The following is a 25,645-nucleotide window of genomic DNA, read 5'->3' on the forward strand; positions in this document are numbered from 1 at the left end:
TGAGAGGGGCTCCATGCCTGCATGTTTATTAATTAATTAATGAAAGCAAGCCAGCTGCAGTGGTGAAAACCCTTCAAGGTTTCCCTCGGGCTCCACCTGTGCTAAAACTAACCAGTGCAAATGGAAGCAAAAAAAACAACAGGATATGTTTCTTATAAATTATATTTTTAGAAGGTATAAAAGACATTAGGCTGGGGAAAAATAGTTAGTCTTTGAAAAAATTACAACAGTTGATACAAAATTTGGCAATTTCACAATCATAGAAAAAGAGTCTGTGTTCTCACACTTGGCAGATAAGTATTGTTCCCTTACACCAATGTTACCAAAGATTCATATGTTTTATGGAAAATTGGGTCTACTTTCGGCCACACAGAATAGAAAATGTAACATTTTAATGCACTACGTGGATAAACTAAAAGGTTGGATCGCTGGTAATGTTGAGTTCAAGGTCTAGCAGGAAATAGAGCTAATGTAACAACATACGGATATAAAATGCAGAATTAGGCGGCAATGACATTTAACCACAAAATCACCGCAGTGGGCAGACACAGCAGTCCATCGCAGGTTCAACACATTCACATTTTATTTAAAATAGCTGCTTGGTTCAAATGTGTTTAGAAATGATGACACATTTAGAGCTCTCCATCAACCAAAAAAGGAAAGGAAACATTGACAGTGAGTAGGGACGAAAATAAATTACTTAAGGACTGCCAAACATTTACATCCACATAACTAGTGTTGGTCAGGTGTTGAGAAAGAAAGGATAACGATACACTCAGACATCTTTAAGTTAATTTATAAAAACGTGGTATATTAAAAAAAATAAGAGTTCAGTCAACAGAGTAGTCCTTCACAGTGATGGCTGCAGCTGTCCTGAAGTCCTGGATCTGAGCTTCTGGGTTTTAGTCTCTTACATGAGCAGTGGTCTCATACTCAGTCTTTTCACGGTAGTACAAATAAATAAAGATGGCCTGAGCTCCACATTGTGCAGTTTTCAGATATACCATGCTGTGTTGTTAGTGTCCCGTGTCCAGGTCCCTCATGTACTCCTGCAGGGCCAGCAGCCGGGCATCGATGTCCGACAGCTCAGCTCCTGTATCTATGGAGCTCTCTGGGGTGGGAAACAGAAATGGTATTATAGGATTAACCTTTTTGTATAGGGTTATTGCAGAAAAATGTTAAAAGACGTGGACTAATTACCTTTGTCTTTCATTCTGTGGGTTGGAGTACTGCATAATTGCTTCCTGGTCGAAATGCCTCCTCTAGACTAGAAACCGATAAACCGCACATTAAAAAGGAGGCGCCATCATTCTGTATTCTTTGTCCGAAAAACCCAAAATGTATCAATGTATTCTAGGTGGTGGACTTAACTAACAATCATCGTCTGTTTAACCAAAGCTTTAAATATGTAGCTTTTTCCTCTGTGTGTAAAATATCCATTGTTGATAAAACAAGGATTAAAACACACATCTTGCACTGTGTTACATGTTCCTATATTATGATTAACATAGGCACTCTATTTTGAGTCTATCCAAGTTATACCAGCCGGCAGAATTAAATACGCACTGGTGTCAAACGTGTTAAAATGTACAGATGAAAATGATCCCATACAAAAAAATGCAACTCACTGTTATTTAAAAAAATGATGTTGCTTAAGTTAAGACACAAGTGCCTGAATGTTTTAAGGAAATTAATAAAGTAAGGTAACTATTTATTTGAAACTACTTAAAAAATATCTTCAGGAAGAACATATAGGGTTGGAGATATGACAGTATTTAGAGTTGTTGATTTGGTCTTTTTGGGGGGATTTGTTGACAGTATATAAATATGTATACCATATTTTACATACAAATGATAGCACAGCAATAACAGTTAACGAGAGGTAAATTTATAACCAGGCCACTCACCACACTGGGTCCGTTGTAGGTCTGTTTTCTTCCTCTGAAAACATAAAAAAACAGACATTTAAATACCCAGTTAAAACAACAGATCATTTACAGAAGCTATCCAGATGTACTGCCTTCACCTGAACAGATTTTTGGACATTTCTTCCATATCCACTAAGGAGCTTTCAGAGGAGTTCCTGCTCCCTCTCCGCTCTATGGATAAGCTCCTGCCTCTGCTGCTGGCCCGGGCCATGTGAGGATAGGCGTCCCTGGAGCGTGAACGCCCCCTCTCTGGGACGCTGGGTGAGATGAGAATGTCCCTCCGTACCTTCCTCTGTCTGAAACAAAACATGGGGTTACAATAGCTTTTCTGAGCCAATGTAAGGGTGTGAAATATGCAAAACAAATGTTGGACACCAACTTTTTAAGGTCTGCGTCTTTCTGTCTGCGCTGTCTGTCCTGAATGTAAGCAGTTGGGTCAAAGCGTTGAACCTGGGATCCTGTAAGAGAATCAGGACAAAGATCAGAAATTTGATTTAGCCTTTTTTAAATATAAAAAGCTCAGCAACTTCCTGAGCCCAGCCAGTACCTGTGGGAGAAGCTGACGGCCTGCGTATGGAAGCACGCGGTCCCGAAGAGTCCGCTCTCCTTCCCCTCTCCTCCGACCTTTGCCCTCTGTCCTCCATCCGCTCTCTGGACCCCGAGCGAGCCCTCATTGTCCCGTACCCCGACCTCCTCTCGCGGGACAGAGAGCGATAGGCTTCCCCACCGCCTCGAGAGCTGATGTGACCAGGAGTCACTCTCCTGCAGACACACAAAGAGGGTGTGTGCTACGTTAGCAGGTCATTTATATTCACGTATACTCTACATTGTAAATGAATGAATAGAAGAGAGAGAGAAAGTAAAGATATAGTACACGCTTAGAATGTCTAACCCTCTCCGTAGTAACGCCAGTTCACTGCTGAGACTCTTGACCCGAACACGGAGAGCGCACTCTGATGCTCTCAGACCCTCAAACTAGAATAAAAACATGTTAGTCACAACAGGAAACAAAATTAATTCTTTTTGACTATTTTGAGCAGCAGAAGAGGTCCACCTGCTCCATGAGGAGTTGCTGGTCCTGGCATCTCTTGCTGGCTGAGCGCTGACCTTTGGCCCTCTCCTTCAGGAGCTGCTCCTCCAGATGCCTCACCACGTCTCGCCCCCTCCTGTCCTCTCGTCCCGCCACCGAACCACCTCCACCGATCTGCAGTCGCTCCAGCACATTACCCATGGCCTCCTTCTCTTCTTTCACCAGAGCCAGCCTTGGAAACAGTAGCAGACAGTTAAAAAAAAAAAAGTCCCACATCCCTTTATATTTGACACCAAGATGGAAAGCCACCTACTCTGCTCGTAGCTGCTGGATTTCTTGTTGTGCAGCTTTGTTGATTCCATGAGAGGAGACAGTGTTGAGCTCAGCTTTCAGAGCTCTGACTTCCTTCTGCAGGGCGGCGGGGTCAGGCTTACCCACATAGGGCAGGGGTAACGGGTAGTGTATCCTACAAGCACAAACAAGTCAGTAAATCGTGAGTTGTTATATACACAAAATATTGGAAAGTAAAAATGTGTAGGTCACCAACTAAATAATGTTTAACATGTGATGTGTATGAGACACAAACCTGTCAAACTCCACAGTGTATATGAGGATGAGATATCTTTTGGCAGTGAGAGCAGAGGACTGTTGATTTCCGCGAGGACGACTAACCACTCCGGCTTTTCTGTTACGGAGCAGCTCCAGGTCGGCGTAGGTCAAGAGGTCAAGTGTAACAGAATCACTCATCTGCAGAAAAAACTCAAGTTAACCATGCAACTGAAATAAAAGACCTTTTCCACCTGGACTAGTATTACCTGGGGACATCCAGTCATTTATAATAATGGCAGAGGTTGACCTGAATCTGCCAAATTGACCACAGCAAATTACCAACCATACTCCCTCAAATGTCATGTGACAAGTGCTGTGTAAGTAAATATCATATTTATAATATCATACAGCTAATTTCCTATATAAGCGGTGCATTCCACCACACAAGGTTCCCTGGTAGTTTTGTGGAAAAAGGACTTCAACAATGCTTTCTAAATGTACCAAAATGTGCAATTGTTTCTCTTATTTTCCTCCAGGCCTTTTCCTTTTGGCCTCTGTTCCTCAACATGAGTGAAAGGCAGAGAGGGAATGAGACAGCTAGAGAGAACTGTACATTTTGCGCTCAAGTGGAAACATTGAACTCGAATGAATGAGTCTCGCCTCAGCTCACACAGCCTCGAGCAGACCCGAGTCTGTCTCTCTATTGACTGCATGCGTTTGTGCCACCGCTGCATCCTTGCACCATTCTGTATTAGGGCCCCTTCCAACATACCTTTCTAACAGCTGATTCCAACATGCTGCAGAAGATAGGGAATTGCTTAAAGTTGCCAGTTTTGCGGGTGAGGTCTTCAATGTCTGAAAAAAATGTATTAAAATAGTGTGAGTGAGAATATTTGTAATATTTATAAATCTATTATAGATGTATTATGCTACTACTTACATGCTGGATCAAAGTCCCCTCTCCACTGATCTGCCGTCATAGCGTCAGATATTTCAACTATCAGCAAACCCTTGTCCACCTCTATCTTCACAGAAAACTCCACTCCTCGAAATACAATATCCTCCACCACCTCAGAGCCCTCCTCCATCGCTCTGAGTCTGGGTGGGAGAAATAAATTGATCTTAAGACTCAGGAAGTACAGGAATCAATTAACTACCTTCTGTTTAACAGCTTGGTTATAATGTTGGTTGGACTTTTTACAAGATTCTATATGGTTAGGAATTGTCATGTCATAGAGCTACATACATCTGAGGTCAGGGACATATATTAAGCCTCATTATAACCCTGATTTGACCAAGAAAACACATGTTCAACATCTTGCTAAGTCTGCAAAAAACATGGACTTAATTTTAACTGATGGCGCAAAGTCTGGTAGGTGTTGAGGATTAAATTCATATCAAACGTCTTGGCACATTTGGACAAATCGGAACCAGATTACATGTTATTTAGGAAGTTTTAAAGGGAATCTGAATCGGTGCAACTGTTAATTCTTTTAAAATCAATCCTAAAATGTAACATAAAGAGTTTTGGAGTATTTGACATGTCTACAAGTGGGGTCATGGCCTGAGATAAGAACCTAAAAGCCACATTATGAGTTTATCAGGTTGTGCAGGTATTATGTGCATGTCCTGTTTTCCACTCATGGGATTGTTTCGGCAAACTACATGAGTACATTAAACACAGGGTTGACCCCACTATAGAAAATGGAGGTCTGCTGGCTTGGACTTAGCTGTATTTATAAATAGTTGTGTTAAACGAAACTATATAATTGTTCTGTATTTTTCTACCTATTTCACTAGGTGTGTACAGTATGGCTGCCCTCTCACATGCTGTCTTCATCACAACACACCGCATGGGGCGGTAGTGAGCCAAACAGCCCATTTAAAAAAGGTGTCATCATTTTTATTAGAGAAAAGTTCAGGTTGGTTGGTCATATCCTACGTTGAGGACTAAGCAAATGACTTGAGACATGTTTAACGAGGTACGTTGCTAATTGCGTCTCTTTATTATTGCGGTACAATGGTGTTTAGATTTCGCGCTTGACTTCACTCTCTCCCGTGCGATTGAAAGCGGCATGCATGTGTGTTCATCTTTCACTGACATGCACACAAACACACGCTCGGGCAACTGCGTGTTTGGCATAGTTACCTCACAACGTTACCCTTCAGTTTGAGGGTCGGCTCTAACAACTGTTCGTGGTGGGCTTTTACACTGTATTTAAATAACGCGACGTTATCTTCTACTCATTTTCTGGGGCAACGTTAACTGAACGTTAGCTAAGGTTAGCTAGCATTGAGATCATTGTCAGTTAACTTGACTCGCAGATAGCTAACCGAGCTATCTGTGTGTGAACCAACATGAATAATGTTATCAGTGTGTGCATTATCCGTGTGTGCACGATCAGTGTGTGATTGATCAGTGTTTGAATGAACGCAACACATGTATACAAAAAACGTTAACGTTACCTTTGGTCGCAGAAACGATCCGTAATGAGGGAAGTTGTCAACACATAGCTAAACGTTGTAAAACAAAGCGGCCAGCGAGGTGAGGTGGTGAAAGAACCAGGCGCTAGATGGGAGGTGACAGCACAGTCAGAACTACTGTGGAAGCACCGGCGCGGCACCGTGGAGACGGGAGCGGTTCAACAACCGGGAACCGTTAAATTCTTCTTCTTCAGTTTGCTCCGCCGCCTCTTCCTCTGCTGCTTCACATAGGCTCGCGCGTTCCGGAGGACCGCTGCCCTCCAGCGGCGGTGAACACTCACTGCCTCCAGAGGAAGAGGATGGAAAATAGTATCAGATACAGGAGCAGTATGACCATCTAAAATATGCATTACAAAATGTGACTTATATATGAATGCAGAACGAAATACAGAAGTATTTTATCTGATTTATTCCTTGATATGATATTATATAATGTTTATCAATGATTGTGGTGGAACATTATGGACATAATTCACCGTTGTATATATTGTGTGTTGCACCACGGACCTGTTAGAGAGTGTACCGTGTTGTTGTATTCATTCTAGCTTGACAGTAGCAGGTAGCAGATGTTCCTACTTTTCTGTAACGAATGGAAAATAAAGTGTGGAGTTCCTCCGACTCCCATTCATCGGCACTACATGATAATAATAATAATAATAATAATAATAATAATAATAAAGCCTTTACGAATGAGGATGCATTCTATCCAAAACAGTGCTGATGTACAGTATACATTTCTAATTGAAAATCATCAGATTTATTTATTTTATTATTATTTTTTAACAGGGACAGTGTTAGTTTGTAATCTGTAGTGCCTGAACAGTAAGTCATCATATAAACAAATGTAATGAACAGATTGAACAAAGAATATCTTTGTGTGAAGCTTGTACCACTAATTTGTTTTATCTGAATTATAATAATATAAACATTATCAATTTTTCCCTATACACTTCAATTGAAGTAATTGTGTCATCACATTTTAAACATAACTAAAAATCTTGAAACAGACTTCCAGTTGCTGATATCTGTGTGATACGCCCTGTGCTGTTTGGTTTTGTGTTTAATAGCAGCTTCAGTAGAAAACAAGTGCTTCCTGTAAATGTTTGATGAACCTGTTGCACAAGTTCGGAGACGACCCCTTCCTTTCTTCACTTAGTCTTGGTAAAGGGCTGTTACCACGGAGACCTTGTTCACCCATAAGGCAAAAAGGCGAGTAACTGAGTCTGAAGTCTGCTGCAGCGGCAGGGGAGTGTGACCTGGTGTGTGTGTGTGTGTGTGTGTGTGTGTGTGTTGGCTACAGAAATACTGACTGTTTTTTAGTCTTTACATGCAGAACTCCACATGGAAGAATCATAAAAGTTGTGGGACTACATCTCTCCTCCCTATGACCCCAAAGAAACCCCAGCAGTGGCTGCAAGTGGTCGGACATGCAGGTTTGTCTCACTTTCCTTTTGCTTCTCAAAGGGTCTTATTTTAGTCTAAACAAAATATATCGTGGCTTGTTTTCTTTCCTCGCTTGTCTCCACAGGGAGCTTTCATGTCGGGGATTACGGCACCCTGCTGAAGAGGTTCTGTGAGGGGGAGCAACAGTGCTACCTCAGGCTGATGGAGGACACTTTAAAGCCCTTTGTTCCAGCCTACCACGGGGTAGTGCAGCGGGACGAGCAGGATTACAACATGATGGATAACTTGCTGACCCATTTCAACACACCTGCCGTCATGGACTGCAAGATGGGCAGCCGGTGAGCTTTAACTGATCATATCTTGTCACCGAGAGAAGTGAATGGGTTTTCTCATTTGAACACATTTGAATGGGGAGACATCATTCAGCAGGAAAATACCTTATATCCTCCATATCAATATATTGGAAGCTGAAAAACTACATTATAAAACACACATACATGTATTAGACTGAACATCTGTTCTGTAAGGACAATTGTATGAGGTCCTATTTAAAGCAACATTTACTTTATTTTAGAATCTGTGTACATTTTCTCTTTTTAATATTAATAATGGTACTTTATTAACCTATTCCTTTTGATCATGTATGTTTTTTTTCAAATCACATTCAGTCTATGTCAGTTGTGAAATATGCTGCTATATAAATAAACTAGACTTGACCTGAATTATGTGAAAGCATAATGTTCCTGTTTTGTTTTCACAGTTTTAATAGCTTTAAATGCAGTTAATTATCTCCAGTCTAATTACAGTGAGGCACTTTCCTTCACAGCACGTACCTGGAGAGGGAGCTGCTGTTGGCCAAAGAGCGGCCGCAGCCCCGCAACGACATGTATGAGAAGATGGTGGCAGTGGACCCAGAGGCCCCTACGGTGCAGGAGCGAACCCAGCAGGCAGTGCTGAAAACCAGGTACATGCAGTGGAGGGAGACGCTGAGCTCCACCACATCTCTGGGTTTCCGTATCGAAGGATTCAGGGTAAGCTCCAAAGTGCATCAAAGGCAGTTCTGTGAGGTTATTGACTCATCTTGATGTATAGCAAACAAAAGATAAATATTTTAGGAATGCAGCAATAAATGTCTGAATTCATAGTTTAACGGTACACTGTGTTGGATTCAGGTTTTTAGCTTTGCATTATAATGCTGTGACCTGTTTGTTTCCTGTGCAGAAGTCAAATGAAGAATGTCACACAAACTTCAAAAGGACCAAAAGCAGAGATCAAGTGATGGCAGCTTTCAACAACTTTGTTGAGTCAAATACACACATTGTGGTGAGTGTGACCTTCACTGAATTTCATTTACTTGATCGTGTGTTCTATTTCCTCTCTTTTTAAACCTTGTTTCTTTCCCTTCAGTGGGGCTATCTGAGACGATTGAAAGAACTGCGGCAGGTCTTGGAAGAATCCGTCTTCTTCAGAACACATGAGGTTAGACATTTATGCCGCGTTTCCACTGCAGCGGGTAGCTCGCTTTAAGCGTGCCGAGCCATGCGGGCAGTGGCGGGTTTTTTTATATGTACAAAAGTGGTGGGGCACAAAAAACTTAGATGTCTATATATAAGCTTCTGCAGTGAGGTTCATGGCTGGTGAGGCACTGGCACTGACTCTTCAGGTTTACAAATATTATATTTTGACCTAAATCAAAATCTAATATTATTTTCAAAAGCTTTTTTGTCTGATGCTTCAATTAATTTTAAACAGACAGTTCAACAAAAGGATACCCAAAGAATGTAATTTTATCATTTAAATATTGAATTGTTCTCTCTTAGTAAGATCCCATTTTCAATAAAATGGCAGTCTTACCTTGACTTGAAGATTAAGTCCATTTGCCTATCCCTCTGGACAAAAATCTCTATTACTTTTTTGTAAAAGTCCTCCTTATGTTCTTGTAGTTTCAAAAGTCTATCATAAATCTAATCTAATCAATAGATTTATGATTCGAAAATTATAAAAGTAGGGTAGACATGTGGATATTATCCGGCTGAACAAAACGTGCATTTATCTAACAGGTTTTTTTCCCACAGATCTTATGTGGAGCTATTTTCTAAAATCCTATGGAGAAATCTCATTGCTTTTTTGTCGAGGGAAGCCATGCGCAGCTTACTTCCTGGTTTTAGGACGCCTCACTGCAGCTCTCTTGTCTCCTCTTCACACACCACACTTTTCGCGGCACACATACTTACAGCCAATCAGCTCTGAATGATGTGATATGACGTATGGTGGGGATGGCAGCTCTATGCCCCTATGGTCATTATCTTTTTGCCACACACATTAAATAGGAAAATATTCTGAGCATGCGCAGTGTAGTTTTTACAGTCACCGTTCAACCAGGGGTGTCAAACTCAATTTCATCCCGGGCCACATCAGCATTATAGTGGCACTCAAAGGGCCGGTTTAACATTTTAATATAATATATATTAAATAATGTATTATATATTACATTGTTGGCCCTGCATTGGCTTATTATCAGTTCTGGTAATATCTTCCTGAATAACTACGTCTGAAAGCAGAAGTCTAGGGCAAATAATTGAAAGCAAATATTCAACAATTACACCAATTGTATTGTATATTATATTCTTAGCAAGCTCTTGCAGGCCACATAAAATTAGGTCGCGGGCCGGATTTGGCCCCCGGGCCTTGAGTTTGACACCCCTTAGACAGTAAGAGGGAGGGGCAGGATCGGGTTTTGTTCCACATGGCTCTAAAACAGCTCAATAGGCACACAATGTAGACACTAATTAGACGAACACAGACTAAAACAGCAATATACAGACGAATCAGATGATTAAACATGATCTTAAAATATATTTTATATATCTTTTAATTTATTTTTTAATTTATTTTTTGCATTTTGTTGTAATCATTATTTGTAATACTTTCTGCTGACACTAGGTGGGGCTGTGCCGTTTTTGGTTGCGTTTCCACTTGGCCTAGTACCGGCTAACGGGTCCTAATTCACAGTTTTTCTGGCCCCATAAAATCGTGGTTCTAGGGCCAGGAACAACCAGGCTGAGTCGGGCTGAGTATGCTAAACTAGCGAGAGAATCGCTGGCAAAGGGGCTACAACTACAACAAGATGAACATATTTGACCGTGATTTAATTGTAATACACGTTTCAAAATGATGCTGAAGTAACATCATACTGATACTGGTTAGTAAAAACCATGAATTAATGCTTTGACAAGTCTGCAGACAGACGGCAGGCGAAAAACCTTTTAAAATGCGTGTTTTCTAAATGGAGCTTGGCTAAGCTAACGTTATATATGCTCCGACCGTCCACACTCACAACAACGGCCCATACAGACATAAATAAACCAGCGACTGTATTCACCATGACACAGGCAGTCTGTGGTTTGTACTTGTTTAACGTTTGTCTAGTTTCTGAACAGATATGAAGAGCTGTGAGCTCTGAGTGCTAAGAGCTAACGGCTGTGTTGTTTTTCTGGGGCGCTCATTGAAGATGACGTCACGGCTCCGCCTACACTGCGTTACTATAGTAACTACCCCAGTTCCTAAACTGTAATGGAAGCGCAGCATTAAAGTGAGCCGGGCCTAATAAGGCCTAACCAAACCGAGCGAGGCCGAGCGAGGCCTGCAGTGGAAACGCGCCATTAGACCTTCTTTTTATTTACTGGTGTAACAGGCTTTGTCTGATAATAAATCACACTTGTCCAGAGGAGGATCTTTTCCCTAACAGCTTTATTCCTGCAGGTCGTGGGCAGTTCCTTATTGTTCCTTCATGACTGGAAAGGCAGAACAGGAGTCTGGATGATTGACTTTGGAAAGACAGCGGCATTGCCAGCACACCTTTCCTTGGACCACCGCACTCCCTGGGTGGAGGGCAATAGAGAAGATGGCTACCTGTGGGGTCTAGACAACCTCATTGATATACTGTCCAACATGCTGCCACTGACCTGAATACCTCTCTTAAAATGTGGACATTTACTCTTAATCTTTCCTTTAAGACTCACAATGGAAGTGAGTGACTGCCGATGGACTTCTTGACTCTGAAATGGCTTGTCAGAATTATGGGATTAACTATATTGAAAAACGCATTATGAGGGGGATTAATTGCGATACCAACACATTTTGCAAAATGTGCTCACAAATAAATTATTTCCTGCAAATTAGGCCCACGCCATTGGTCAAAAGGTCATTGGTGATCCATGGAATCTCAACCTGAGCCTCTTAAAGTTTGACCACTGATTGAATAGACTAGACTAGACTGCACTGATCTGCCACTAACAATGAACAACTGTCCAGCCTCAGCGCAGCTAACCCAAATGTCTCGAGGTAGCCTGCTCATTATTTCAGGAAAAACATGGCACAAGCAATTATAGGCCAAAGAAATGACTGCTCCTTCTGCCTGGAGATTTAAATGTCACACTTTGTCAAGAAAATGGTGCTAAAACGTTCAAAGTGGGCATTAATTCCTGCTTTTCATTAATTCATTTGTTTGCATATTATCATCATTTGTTTTAAACACTAGATTGAGAAATTAAACACTATGCTTTGCTGCTTTAATGGATATCAAATCAAGGTATGTGGCAGTTTATGTTAATAGTTCAGACCAATGATAATTAGGGTGTGTCTTGTGCTCTAACAATATCAGACCTTTGCACATCGTGAAAGATGGGGCTATTAATTCGATTTTTAACATTGCATTTATATTATTTACATTATTTACTATTCAAGAAATGTACCTATTTTATTTACATACGTTCATGGTCCCTATAAGATAATTCCTCATGACTTTTTTTGACTTCCACTTTAGCACAATAAGGTTGACATTTCAGTGAAACGTACTAGATTGTCATGACGTAGTGACATCAACAACACACAATTGTAGTTTTCCCAATACTCAATATTGACAAAACTCACACCTCCGCTTTAGTGTTTACTGCAATTTAATACATGCTAGCATGGTAATCTGGTAAAATGTTAGCATTATGACATTAGCATTAAGCTCAAAGCACATTGTTCCTACCTACAGCCTCAAAGAGCCGATAGCATGGAAAGAAGCACTAGTAGATTAACATTACATTTTTTATCAGCTAACTGAGTAATATCACACTATTTATACTTTAATCTTTTAGAGACAAGTGACTTGTTGATGCTATCATAACCTTTTAGCGACTTGTTGTCAGTAGTTGGTTGTCATTTCCAGACAGAGTTTTTAAATGGTATAAAACTCCCCTCGTGTCCTTCCTGCAGCGCACACCTTGACGGTTTGAATTTGCACCTTTCTCTCTTCAGTGTAGGGGTGACAAATGCAAACCTGCTGTTGATATCTTCTTTCCAAGTATAACGTTTGATGTTCGTACTGTTTTGTATAATCTAAAACATCAATATCAAGCAGATGGTGCATTTCTTCATACATGACAGTTGATCTGTCAAAACAAAACAATACTGTTTGATTAATTGCAGATTGATGTGAAATTAACCTTTGGCTAAAAATATTAGTCAAAACTGTATTAAAATAAACAAATTAAGTCAAACCTATTTATATTATTGTTACTTGCATGTTGGTTTGGAGTACTTGAAAGGGACTGAAAAAACTTAAATTAAATGTATTATGTGTCACATCAAATTACACATAATTGTACTTAGTTAGTTGAAAGCAATAATATTAAGTTGAACCTAATACTTGTTATTGAAACTTATATTACATATATTCAGTGTAGAGTACAATGTCATATTCAAATTCTGTATAGTGAAAGATTCCAAGCTTTTTGTTTATTATTGCCAAATCAATTTTTAGTACTACGTTGATGGATTCATTTATTTGTACTGACGTAATAACTGTCACAAAAATACCCTTTTACAGGCATATATTTCAGCACTATAAACAGAACATGACTCAACCTGCAGTTCAACACCTGATGCAGTGCTGAGTGGAGAGATGAAGGCAGATGTGTTTCTGTCTCCACACCTGTGCTCCTCTGTCGTTCAGCCATCAGACGGCAGGCGGAGGGAACCCCTGCCCTCGGCCGCGCCGCCAGACAAGATTAAAGGGATGAGCAGACAGAGAAACTGAAAGTCATGCCCAACAAATCCTCCCACACAGTCTGCAGCAACAACAAAAAGCACAAAGGCACCTCAGTGGTGGTGAAGACAGAGAGGCCAGCTCTGCTCTTATAATTCAGTCAGTTCAAAATGTGGTGAGTTTCTGGTCACATGACAGTTGTCTTATGCTTATGCCACTGCTGAATATTTGGGTAGAATTCAAATCAGGTCCTACAATCAGTGATTATAGGATCAGTGATTATAGGACCAAATATAAAGCAAACCTCGGGTCACTTGTTGCGCTGAAGTTGAATTGGGTGTGATGAAGGCTAGAAAAAGGTAAGTAGTAATGAAGAGACGAGGAGCCCAATCAGGCTGTGCTCAAAGACAGAGGGGTGGGCAGTGGTGATGTCAGTGTGTGACAGATGAAACATCAGACAGCCTCAAGAGACTTCTTCTCGCTGGTCATTGTGCAGCAGATCACAGCGGAGCGGCAACGCACACTGCTGTCTACGAGAACAGGTACCATCTTTATTTATTTTTTACTTTTAAACTTCAAATTGATCTGTGAGTGGATACATATAAACTGTTACTGATTTAGCCTGAATTAAGTTAATTAACTATGGCATGTATATTTTTTGTGAGATTTGTGTGGTTGAAAATATTACGTATTAATAACGGTAATTACATATTTACATTGTATTGGATGCTAGTCAGCTTTTTCTAGTTGAAAAATAAAGTATAAACAGTTTTGCAAAAGATTAAAGAAAGGGAACAAATAATTACATTGTAGTTACTATGAGTCAGATTTGTGTTGCAATTGTTTAATTATAGGGGGGATGAAGGTAATCAAATATTTGCATTGTATACTTCAATAAAATATATATTTTTTGTTTTCTTACAGGCTATTTTCCCCAGATGCTTTTTATTCTTCTTCTCATAAATGATTAAAGCAGCCTATTGACCTCCAAGAAATGACTCTAAACAGCAATTTTACAGCCAAATGTAATGCTGCGTATATAAACAAAAAGTGCTTTATTTAGGCAGTGTGTATGTTGTGTGCCGGGTGATGCATGCACAGTGCAGGTTGGTGTCTCTCTGCTGCTGCTGAGCTCATGGCTCACAGGAGAGCCGGTGGCTGCTGCTGCCCCCGGGCGCCCATGAATGAAGACAATGCTCGTTTCTGCCTGCTGGCCGGCCTCATCCTGCTCTACTTGCTGTGCGGTGCTGCCATCTTCTCAGCCCTGGAGCACCCCTTTGAGCTGCGTGCCCGCCGCCTCTGGAAACAGCAGCTGGAAAACTTCACCCAGCGATACAGGGTCAACCTGGGTGCACTGCACACTCTGCTGCGGCAATACGAGGAGGCGAACGGAGCTGGGATCAGAGTGGACACCCTGAGGCCTCGCTGGGACTTCTCTGGAGCTTTCTACTTTGTGGGTACGGTCGTCTCCACTATTGGTAAGCCTTGAAGCTTTTCTAAGATTATCTTCATGAGATACGAACTCCACAATGGTTGACTTTGACCTTTTAACCTTTTGTTTGGGCTCTTCTCCAGGCTTTGGCATGACCACACCGGTGACGATAGCTGGGAAAATATTCCTAATCTTCTACGGTCTTATCGGCTGTGCTGCCACCATCCTCTTCTTCAACTTATTCCTGGAGAGGATCATCACGATGTTAGCTTACATCATGCGCTGGTGCCATGAGCGTCGGCTGAGGTGTGCCGGGGTGGAGTCGAGCAGGGAGGAGTCTTCTGGTGAGGAGGACAGCCTGGAAGGATGGAAACCGTCGGTTTACTATGTGATGCTGATCCTGGGCGTGGCATCGGTTGTGATTGCGTGCAGCGCCTCCACCCTGTACAGCTCTATGGAGAACTGGAGCTATGTGGACTCCCTCTACTTCTGCTTTGTGGCCTTCAGCACCATCGGCTTCGGGGACCTGGTGAGCAGTCAGAGGCAGCAGTATGAGTCGCAGGAGGCCTACCGGCTCGGGAATTGTCTGTTCATCTTGATGGGGGTGTGTTGCATCTACTCACTTTTTAATGTAATTTCTATTATCATCAAGCAAACTCTTACTTGGATCGTGGGGAAGCTGGTGTGCTCGGGCCGGCATCGGCTCTGCTCCTGCTCCAAATCTGGCTGCCGGTGGCTCTGCTGCCCCTGCCTCCAGAAAAAAAATCGCAACCGCCTGCATCCGCCTGCACACCTCAGAAGAAAACGCTTAAAACCCAACACTGTGCAGCCCATGGCTTCCCACTGCCCTGCAGGAAGACACTGCTACAGGGACGGCTCGGTGGAGACGGTGTGTGACAGTGAGACGGACGCAGGCACGGTGGCTGATGGGGCGTATGTTGGCCGTCGTCTGTCAGGAGAGATGATCTCTGTCAATGAGTTAATGGTGTCCAATAAGGTGTCACTGGCTCTGCTGCAGAAGCAGCTGAGTGAGACTGCTCACCAGGGCCCACGGCAGAGCTACGGCCATCAAAATGGATTCTCTGGAGGTGTGGGCGCCCTGGCCATTATGAATAATCGCCTACAGGAAACCAGTGTGGATAGGTAGCCCCAACGCGAGGGCATTAGTGCATTGCCTTCTATTGGAGCCCTAATTAGACATGTTTTATTACAAAGTTATTTAGAGAAACTCAATCATTTGTCCCATGACAAATCCAAATCCTGAATATAAAATAACACCCTCTAACTAGAGTCTGTTCAGCACCTCTCTGAGTAATTTCAATGGGAGTCTATGCCGGTAAAAGCAGACCTCCAGCATTGATTCTGGACGTCAAATAATTGATTACATTTTGTTCTATAGAGAAAGACTGAAAATAAGCCAAACAAGATTTCAAGAATTCAGCATCACTGTGAAGAGGGGTCTGATGTCCTGAAGTGATTGGCTCATTCAAAAGCAATCAGACGAAAGAAGCTACCAAGGAGCACTTAAAGGGGCCTGCTGATTTAAGAGTGCTGCACATGTCCCCTGCCCATCTCAATAAACACGGCTAAACGTAGTGCGGTAGTCAGTATTAGCTAACATACAGGCGTAAACACGATATCTACTCAACTACCTGCATAGATAAAACATTTAAGTTGTGATTTGTATTTAAACAGCGCTCCTTATAGGCACTACAGGAGCTCATGAGCACCAAGACATTTTAATTTGTTGATTGCTCACAAGCTGTCCATTTTGTTTCGACAACGCATGTCATTGAAATTCAAAGTAATCATGAAAGACAGCAGATATCCAGGGTTTTCAAAAAGGCACATCTAATCAAACGTGGCCTGTAGAGGACGTCCTTATGCCAACAAGTGTTGTACGGATAGTCAACAGAAGGGAGAACAAGATTCAGGATCTCCTCGACTAGCTGGAGGAGATCCTCTACTATGCAAGAAAACACATTTTAATCCATTCTGTGTCTTTCTGTATCTAAAGGTTTATATCAGTGTGAGCAGAAAAGTTCCCTCCTTAGAGACAAAATCATCCATCTTCCTCTAGTGGTCACGTTTGATGAATTGTCCGCACTGTTTAAAACATAACAAAAGCAGTTCTTTAGCCAGTTATTGTGGGCAAAAACAAGTCGTCAATTAAATATGCTTTATTTAGCATCCAAACAGTCATGACTCTTAAAATGTAATGTCTATTCACAGCATATAATACATATAATTAATATCACAATGCAGTATATGATGCAGATACAATGAACAACTCTTAAACTGAACTGTTCTGATGCTGTTTGTTTTGTCAACTATATAAAAGATGTATAAGGCAGCACATGACATATCATCAAACCTATGGAAAAAACACATTTCACATATACTTTATAGAAGAACATGTTCAGAAATATGATAGATATGATAATATATAGAAACAATTGCAAGGAAATTGGTCATGTAGAACGTGTTCATGTAACATTGATTTTGATTGACTTTAGGGTGTTTGGCCAATTTTTTGATATTTTGTCTAGATTTTTGAAACGGCAACCTACTGTATACACTTTTTAATTATTTTAACAAATAACTCTTCTTCCAAACATCACTTCAGCCAAGTGGTTCTTATTCTACATGTTTAAAGTAAGTTATAGTTTAGTTTATGTGTGAAATAAATGTTTTCTTGACTAAGTGTGTATGTGTGACATTTTGTTGGTAGAATTAAACATTGAATATATATTGTTTTCAACTATGAAGGATAACGATAAATGTGTGCATTCCCTTCAGCTGTCCAGTCACTAGCACTGTTAGCATTTCCTATTGAAACAAATGGATGCATGTTAGCTTTAGGCTAGCTTTTGGCTGTAGAGGAAAGACTGAAATTCTTTAAAAATATTTCATTATATCTATTCTTAAAACATCATCTTCAAAATATAACTCTACAAACACATACTCCTTATTCCATCTAAAGGAAATGTACAATTTCGCAGCTGGTTGTTATTCAGTTGTACATTGATTTAAAACCGTCTGTATCTTCTGTTCACCGAAAATGAGGCAGAGGTTTGTTGCTGGATCAGTGTCTCTGAGTAAGTTTTACAAAATGTCCTTCTGTATAAATATAAAATGTATCAGGCTTTATTAGATCTATTCTTGCATTGTATTTGTTATGAAACGATGCTGCTTGCTATGATGTAAACAAACATCTCTGTCTGTTCATCATCTCCCTTTTTGTCAAAGTGCACGCATGAAGAAAAACAGTTTTAACATTAATTACAGTCTCTCCATGGACCCATGGCGATGAGCCGGGCTTCTCAGGAGTCTCACATCATGCCCTGGAAAGACAGGTAGTGGAGAACATAATGGTGAATACACTGTGCATAGTGAAGGGAAATGACATGTTGATGACTTGAAAGGGACACATGTATAGTTTGTACTCACATTGGGCTTGTAATGCTCTCTTTGTTGATAGTAAGCTGAAATAATGCAGTTCCTTCTGCAAAACATAGAAGTAATAGAGTGTAATTTCACAATAGAGGGTACACAAAAACACACAGACACACGCACACGATCATGTTGTGTCTCTTACTTGCTCTGTATGCCTCCACCTGGTGGTAATCCAGGGATGACTGTGGATGCGAGGAGTGTGAGGACAGACAGCAGGTCAGGTTCTTCCCCTCTGGCGCACAGCTCAGAGTAAATCTCTGTTGGATATTTAAACAAAAACATGAAAAATAATTTGTACATGCAGCTTAAAAAAACAGCCTTGGATGTATATTCTTTAATATTGGTTAAAAACTGTTGACCATAAAAGGAACAACACTGCCTTCTAATAATTGAATTAACATATTTGTGCTTGCTGAACAATGTGCAAACATAAAATGGGTCAAACACAATAATATTTACATTTTTGTGAAATACTAAGTAATAAGCAAAAACAGCTTCCAACTGCAGATTACAACCTACATTGCTCAGTAGTAAATTTAGCATTTGTAAGAGACTTTTTGCGAATAATACACATTTGGTGTTTTAGTGAGTAATTACCATATAAGGACAGTATACTACAGTGCCCATGTTTAGGTAATGAAGGAACAAGCTCAAGTTGGCAACAATGGAGTTCTATAGCAGAGAGGAACAATATGTATCAGATTCTGTCTACACACAAAACATTTGTTTAGCATGATATTGTAATTTAAAGGGATAAAAATGATAACTAGTCCAAGAAATGTGCTGATTGTTTTGGATTAGCATCAATTAAGATACGTATTGAAAGAAAGTGTTTCATCTCAGGTGGTAACCAAATACCCCATAAAGAAAAAAAGCATCAGACCTTCCATATTAAAACATGATCAAAACAAGTGCCTAATGTCACAGTGGATTAGCGTCCCCTGTGTCATTTCTACCCACACACCTGCTACTTTGGACTCCAGCAGGTCCTCCAGCTCGGCCTCCTGGTGCAGAGCCTCTGCTGACAGCTGGGGGGCTCCAGGGAAGCACAGCAGGATGATGCTGATGTTGTCCAAGCTGCCCTGTGGAGCAAAGTGGAGTCAACAGAGGTGAGTAATAATGGCTGACCGTACAAAATGTCAACATATGAAACATTATATCACATCATGGGTGAATAGTTTTTGAGATAGACCATTTCAACTCAAAGTCAAATAACAGATGCGGTGGAGCAGGAACATTTCAATGGAGTGTGGAAGGAGCTGTGATATTTTAAGGTCATTGTGCACATCCGAGCTGAATCTCAGTTACATAACAGATTGGCATGATGGGCATGACGGACAAAAATGGATATCAGCATGTGCACATGCACATGTGTTTCTCTGACTGTTAAATGATGTCAATCCAATTAAGGGCACAACTAAACACAATAAACGTTTTCTTCTGAAAAGTGTAATTTCTCTTGACAAGCTAATATGTTATGCTACAGATTAATTACTCTATAATGAAAATGATCCTTCAATAAACACCATCAATTCTAGCAGCAATAATTCTGGATGTAATGATTACATTATGTTCCTTCATTGAACTGAAATTATTCTTTACTAAAAACACCTTCGATGAGCAATTGCATGTTCTTGTACATCAACCTTTGATCATCTGACACTCACTCAGTAAGAGTGGCTGAAATTTGTACACATTGAAATCAAGAATAATCCGGTCTAACCTGTTCTGACACCCCTGTGGTCTATTTTAATGTGGTTTTACAGAGCATCCACAGCCTTTATGAGACTAAAACAAAGTTGTTGTTTTTATAATGATCCAGTTTACAGACCTTCCATATGGGTATGAACGTGTTCAATGTGAATATGATCAATACTTTTAAAACATTAGATTAAATAACTATTATGTGCTTGATGTCAGGGAGGCGTGTGGTGCAGTGGGTTGTGCATTGGTGTTCGGACCAGGGGGTCACAGGTTCAAACCCCACTGCAGTCAATATGTCGTAGTGTCCCTGAGACACTTCACCCCAAATTGCTCCTGTGGGGATTGCCCACAGTATCGAGTATGTAAGTCGCTTTGGATAAAAGCATCTAACAAGTGACATGGAATGTAATGTCACTCCTAAACCCATAGAGAAAATGCATTTTAGTGTCTTTCAGCTAGTTGTTTTGTTTTTAACATGCAAATGTACTGTTTTGTTTCATAGTCACTGCTCTCATAAGTGTAATTTTTAGCTGCTTCTTGCTCAGAACCAAACTGCAGACTGTTAAGTTAACGATTAGCCAGTGAAGAAAGTGGATGAATTAGCAACAGAGCTACGTGTTTCTCTTATAGTTGATGGAGACTTAAAGAGAGCTCAATTAAATCAATATTGTAAGATTTATATTCTTTGGCTGGCTGGAAACATATCTCCAAATGTATAATTAATTGCATTTTGCCTTTTGTATGAATAGACCAACTATTCTTAATATACAAAAAACAGGGTATCTAGCATACACCCCTGAGGAACTCCACACTAAAACAGTTAGTCCCAATTACACACACAAGTTCCCTCATGTTGTACTGGTCTAATCAAAGCTGTTGGGAAGAAAAGGTTAGATATAAGGAAAGGTGTTTTCCCACCTTGGACTGAGGGAAATATATTTAGATTGATTGGGAGTGGTTAGTTAGGCATATGTACTATTAATCGTTTAGAAACTGTCCATGAGCTATTTTCATAAAGCTCTGTTTTTTTTTCTCAATGACTGGAATGACCACAACAGCTTTCAGCTCAAGCTAAAACTCAGTACAGTCACAGTTCAAGGGATTATGTTATTATATAAAATCCACTGCCCATTAAAAATTATGCAACATAGCTTCACCCTGGAATTGTGTTTTGTGTTTAGGTCGGTTAAAAGGATTTGCTAGTGAAACTACTGGACATGTAGAAATGCAATAAAGGGACTATGACTACATGCACACTGGTTTTAAGCAGCAGGTCCTGACCTTATATAGACAGAGGTCAATGACTTGAGTGCAGACGTCCCTTAGGTCAGTGCAGACACTCAGCCGGTTGTGGATGAAGGCGCACAGCTCCTCGTTGCTGATGATATCCCACACCCCGTCGCAGGCGAGCACCAGGAACTCATCGGCTGGCGAGCGCTCCACCACGCACACCTCCGGCTCTGGTGACACCATCTGCTCCGTGGGCATCCTGTTCTCTGCTCCCTTGTAGCTGAAGTCCCCCAGAGCTCGAGACACTGCCAGGGAGCCGTTGATCCTTTGGATGGACACAGTGCCGCCTGCGCTCTCAATGCGCTCTTTCTCCAGAGGGCAGTAAGGTTTGTGGTCCTCAGTGGAGAAGCATACCTGGCCAGACCGACATAGCATGGCCCTGGAGTCGCCACAGTTAGCAAAGTAGATGTAATACGGTGAGATTAGAGCGGCCACCACAGTGGTGCCACCCCTCTCCCAGCCTTCTCGACGGGCCACAGAGTGCAGATGCTTGTCTGTGTGCAGGAAGCCGTCAATGATGGCTCCTTTCACCCTTTCAGGGTCGTCCTCTGGTCCTATCCCACCTGTGTGCACAAACAAATACAGTGTTGGAATACTTAGTGTTTTCTGTGTTCCGTAAAAACACATTATTGCATTGAATAAGACAGTAATATGGAGAGTTTCATGAGAGAGGATAACTGCAACAAGAGACTTTTCTACAGGAAAAAATATATTATTCCCTCGTGTTCAGTTTCAGCTCTTTCACCTGTGGCGAGGATCTGACCCAGAAGGTGCTGGGAGCAGTACTGTGCCACCGTGCTGCCTGCATGACCATCAAACACAGCGAAGAAGCTCCAGTCTGCCAGCTCTCCACCCAGCTGTGGCACACAGTTGTGGAAGTCCTCCATGCTGGCCCTCCAGCCCTGCATGCTCCCCAGGGCGTAGGTGAGGCCCCAGCGGGCGCAGCCCTCCTCGGTCAGCTTGTCCATGACCGGCCGGTCCAGGTAGGGGCTGGGGATGACCTCCTCCCTCTCCCCCTCCCCCTCCCCTGGATGTTCTCCCTCTGCTGCTCCTCCACGACCCCCTTTGAAGAAAGAGCTGACCCTCTTCTCCGTCTCTTTCACCAGATGCCTCATAAAAGCAGGCATTTCCACGTTACCCTTCCTGGATGTCCTCATGGCTCTGCTGCACGGCTGCTGTTAGTCGAATCTCTTTTTATCCCGGCCTCGGTGTTTGTGGCTGGGCCTGATGCTGGGCCTGTCTGCGTAGCCCTGGCTGCTCCAGGGCTCAGAGCATGGCTGCCTGATAGATGTTCTCAGTGCTGGCTTCTACTCACCCCCCTCTCCCTGCTCATCTCCTTCCTCTCCTCTCTGGAGACCTTACTAATCGGCGCTCTCTCCTCCACTCATCCTCCCTCTCTTTCTTGTTTTGGTATCTCCTTCTTGCTGCTGTGATTTCACCTCCTTTCTTTCTTTCTCATAGCTCTTCCCTCCTTCACTGTCGCTCCCCTTGTTATTTTCCCTACGTCTGCCAGGATTGGCTGGCTATTTTTGTTCTCCAATCCCTGCTTAGCTTGTATCTCTGCTGTACCGTTGGAGCTCAGCCTCTCCCTCTCCGTCCTCCAATCTGCTGCTCTGCCTCTTACACATGTTGGGTAATGGTAATCTCTACCTTTGATCGGTTGGGATTATGAGCTGGCACGGCTGTGGATTACAGGACGGTCGGCTATTTAGCACACAGTGTTTACTCACGGGGGGAAAGGGTTATTTGCATTATGCACACACATAATCCCTGATATTTCACTTTAAACATGGCATGTACAGTTCCTGTCAGCGCTGCATTAGATCTTTAATTATGAGTAAAATTGCTTTCATAGTTTTTTATCTAAAATGTCGGTAATGTAATACATTATTTTTAGTGTAGACACCTAAGTCATTTTGTCTGCCAAACTTGAAATATGTTTGTATTGTTTCATTTGTTATTCTTATTTTGTGGATAACTTGATGCAGATATTTTTTCTTCCTATGGAATTTAGTGTCGCCATCAAACAAAATGTGCTATAGGCTGATGTGTAAAATAGTTGTAATTTAAATTCTAAAATAAAATGGCAGAGAATACAATATTATTAGCCACAAGTGTGTATTTATACAGAGAATAATTCAATAGAGATAAAGGAGGACAGATTGCTGCATGTTTCATTTATTTTCAAGAAGCAGAAAATTAGATTTTGTATGATTGTGCATCACAACATAACCAACAGCTGTTTTGTTTGGCACCATTTCCCAAATAACAGCTTAAATCTATTGAGTCATGCAGGATGACTGTGCTGCTCTCTGTAATTCTCCACGTACTTGGATTCATGCACTGACACTCTGCCAGTCGTGCTGGAAATGTTACAGACATTAAATCACATGTCACTTGTCATGGTGGTTTTAAAGCAGCAATAGAAACAAACCTCTGAGTTGTTGTGTGCCAAGGAGATATCAGTACAGATTACAGTCTCACACCTGCAAAATGTGTTATTTTGAAGGGCTCAAATGTGCAGAGTGACATCTTTGTTCACAGCTGCAACATCTGCGGTTTGGCAGCTGTGCATGAGTTTGAGCAGGCACATGATACTGAAGCCAAATGAATAATCTGGAGGAATTTCACAAACAAATGGGAGGGACTCTCTGTAACAGTGCTAACAAATATCCTTCCTTATAATCTGTGACATACAGTATTTATCGTGCTTTAACCATAATCTGAATATATTTATTTATTATTATTATTAGTGTTATTATTATTATTATATTTTGAAAACTCACAGAACATTTATATATACATTGTATTCAGTGGCGTTTCCAGGGCCGGACTGGGACAATAAATCAGGCCGGGAATTATACACCCAGCCAGGCCGCTACCAGTTTTTTTTTGTGCCATTTTGCTAGATTTATTTGTCAATATTTACAGCGTTGCTGCCCATAGTGATAGCCCTATAGTTTAAATCTACTACCCAATAATAAACATATGGACATGGGTCACTATTTAAAAAAATGTGAAAATCTATTTAGGAATCTATTCATGTGAACATATTTTAAGTGGGGGTGGACCTCAAATCCTCTAGGGCAGTGGTTCCCAAACTTTTTCAGTCGGGACCCCCCAACCCGGTTCCCATCTATATTGGTAAGATTAATTGTATATTGTTGTAAAAACATTACATTTTCTCTGCTAATAATAAGAAGATACAAAGATCCAACTATAATTTTATATTTTATTATGGATTACACATGAACAAAAGTGCTTGTAATAGATACTGTGAATTAATTTGGCCTAATTAAAACTGGTTGGCCTTCTTCCCTGAGTAGTAGATTTTTAAATTCAAATTTCTTTAAGGAAAATATATTAATTAACTACTATTTCTACTGCAGGTTGCAAACGATCACATCACTTTACCATTCCTATTCCACACTAGCTTATCAATTACTGATCGCGCCCCACAGTTTGAAAACCACTGCTCTAGGGGTCCGGGGGTAACACTAGGGGGCTGACACTAGGTGGGGCTGTGCCCCACCTGCCCCTAATGACCAGTCACCACTGATTGTATTACATTGTTTCTTTTTGGAAATGGTTGCTTATATTATTTATTTGTATAATATTTATATATTTTTCACTAATTTGTCCAGCTTTGTTGTCTCTGGCTGTGTTTGCCTATTTTGTTGTAAGTGCACTGCAATGCAAACTACTGCAGTACAATTCTGTACTGTGTGCACATAGCTGATTCATAGTCTTATATGACTGAGACATACAGTAGACATAGCAATCTGCCTGCAACGTTGGGATATCTGATTCAAAGCATATTGCTATTAAATTATGAATCAATATCCTAGTAACAATAACATGTGAGTTATAGTGTTGCATTGCTGGAGCTGAACTGAACATACATAATTCTCACATAAAGATCCAAGCTGAGAAAAATTCCCTGCAGTCGTTCTGTCAATCATTTAAAATGTTGTTGAAAATGTCTATCCTTTTTCTATTAGAGTATGCAGTGTGTCTTATTTAAGCTCCATTATAAAGCCATAGGGTTTTTAACGAGTACTGTAGGAGATAGCAGCCGCTGTGTTCACTGACGTGGCTGCATGTGGAGGCCTCTGAGTGCAGGTCGACCACTGCACTCAGAGGAACCCTGACAGCCTCTGAGAGCTGAGGATACATGTACATGCTGATGTCTCAGGTTCCCAATGTGTGTGTGTGTGTGTGTGTGTGTGTGTGTGTGTGTGTGTGTGTGTGTGTGTGTGTGTGTGTGTGTGTGTATGTGTGTGTGTGTGTGTGTGTGAATGCAAACAGGGGGTATCCAATACAGGATAAAA

At 41.2% G+C, this 25,645-nt stretch overlaps 4 protein-coding genes across 7 annotated transcripts; 2 read left to right on the plus strand and 2 right to left on the minus strand.

Moving 5' to 3' along the window:
- Positions 1 to 144: 144 nt before the first annotated feature.
- ccdc61 (coiled-coil domain containing 61) lies at positions 145 to 6,149 on the minus strand. Of its 2 annotated transcripts, none has more exons than XM_034098709.1 (13): positions 5,974 to 6,149; positions 4,448 to 4,605; positions 4,280 to 4,362; positions 3,545 to 3,705; positions 3,272 to 3,424; positions 2,983 to 3,190; positions 2,821 to 2,903; positions 2,476 to 2,690; positions 2,308 to 2,386; positions 2,027 to 2,224; positions 1,908 to 1,941; positions 1,201 to 1,267; positions 145 to 1,111 (listed from the first exon to the last, which is right to left on the minus strand). In XM_034098709.1, exons 2-13 carry the CDS (start codon positions 4,593 to 4,595, stop codon positions 1,017 to 1,019), a joined length of 1,524 nt encoding a protein of 507 aa, XP_033954600.1. In that variant the 5' UTR covers positions 4,596 to 4,605; positions 5,974 to 6,149; the 3' UTR covers positions 145 to 1,016. The 2 variants fall into 2 exon arrangements, with proteins under 2 accessions (XP_033954600.1, XP_033954599.1); XM_034098708.1 differs by having other exon boundaries at positions 2,803 to 2,903.
- Positions 5,408 to 12,948, plus strand: itpkca (inositol-trisphosphate 3-kinase Ca). 3 transcript variants are annotated; one of them, XM_034098712.2, is made up of 7 exons: positions 5,408 to 5,489; positions 7,312 to 7,424; positions 7,520 to 7,733; positions 8,222 to 8,426; positions 8,617 to 8,718; positions 8,803 to 8,874; positions 11,158 to 12,948. In XM_034098712.2, the coding sequence occupies exons 2-7, from the start codon at positions 7,319 to 7,321 to the stop codon at positions 11,362 to 11,364; spliced, it is 906 nt and encodes a 301-aa protein (XP_033954603.1). In that variant the 5' UTR covers positions 5,408 to 5,489; positions 7,312 to 7,318; the 3' UTR covers positions 11,365 to 12,948. The 3 variants fall into 3 exon arrangements, with proteins under 3 accessions (XP_033954603.1, XP_033954602.1, XP_033954604.1); XM_034098711.2 differs by having other exon boundaries at positions 7,325 to 7,424; XM_034098713.2 differs by lacking the exon at positions 5,408 to 5,489 and adding an exon at positions 7,078 to 7,200 and having other exon boundaries at positions 7,325 to 7,424.
- Positions 12,949 to 13,018: 70 nt separating this feature from the next.
- kcnk12l (potassium channel, subfamily K, member 12 like) lies at positions 13,019 to 16,939 on the plus strand. The gene is made up of 2 exons (XM_071205520.1): positions 13,019 to 14,910; positions 15,008 to 16,939. The coding sequence occupies exons 1-2, from the start codon at positions 14,526 to 14,528 to the stop codon at positions 16,009 to 16,011; spliced, it is 1,389 nt and encodes a 462-aa protein (XP_071061621.1). The 5' UTR covers positions 13,019 to 14,525; the 3' UTR covers positions 16,012 to 16,939.
- Positions 16,940 to 17,028: 89 nt separating this feature from the next.
- On the minus strand, positions 17,029 to 22,806 carry ppm1nb (protein phosphatase, Mg2+/Mn2+ dependent, 1Nb (putative)). The gene is made up of 6 exons (XM_034098706.1): positions 22,060 to 22,806; positions 21,306 to 21,877; positions 19,285 to 19,402; positions 18,463 to 18,577; positions 18,315 to 18,369; positions 17,029 to 18,208 (listed from the first exon to the last, which is right to left on the minus strand). Exons 1-6 carry the CDS (start codon positions 22,469 to 22,471, stop codon positions 18,197 to 18,199), a joined length of 1,284 nt encoding a protein of 427 aa, XP_033954597.1. The 5' UTR covers positions 22,472 to 22,806; the 3' UTR covers positions 17,029 to 18,196.
- Between the last annotated feature and the right edge of the window lie 2,839 nt (positions 22,807 to 25,645).

Source organism: Pseudochaenichthys georgianus, chromosome 14 (assembly GCF_902827115.2).
Source record: "Pseudochaenichthys georgianus chromosome 14, fPseGeo1.2, whole genome shotgun sequence".
Taxonomy (NCBI): Eukaryota; Metazoa; Chordata; class Actinopteri; order Perciformes; family Channichthyidae; genus Pseudochaenichthys; species Pseudochaenichthys georgianus.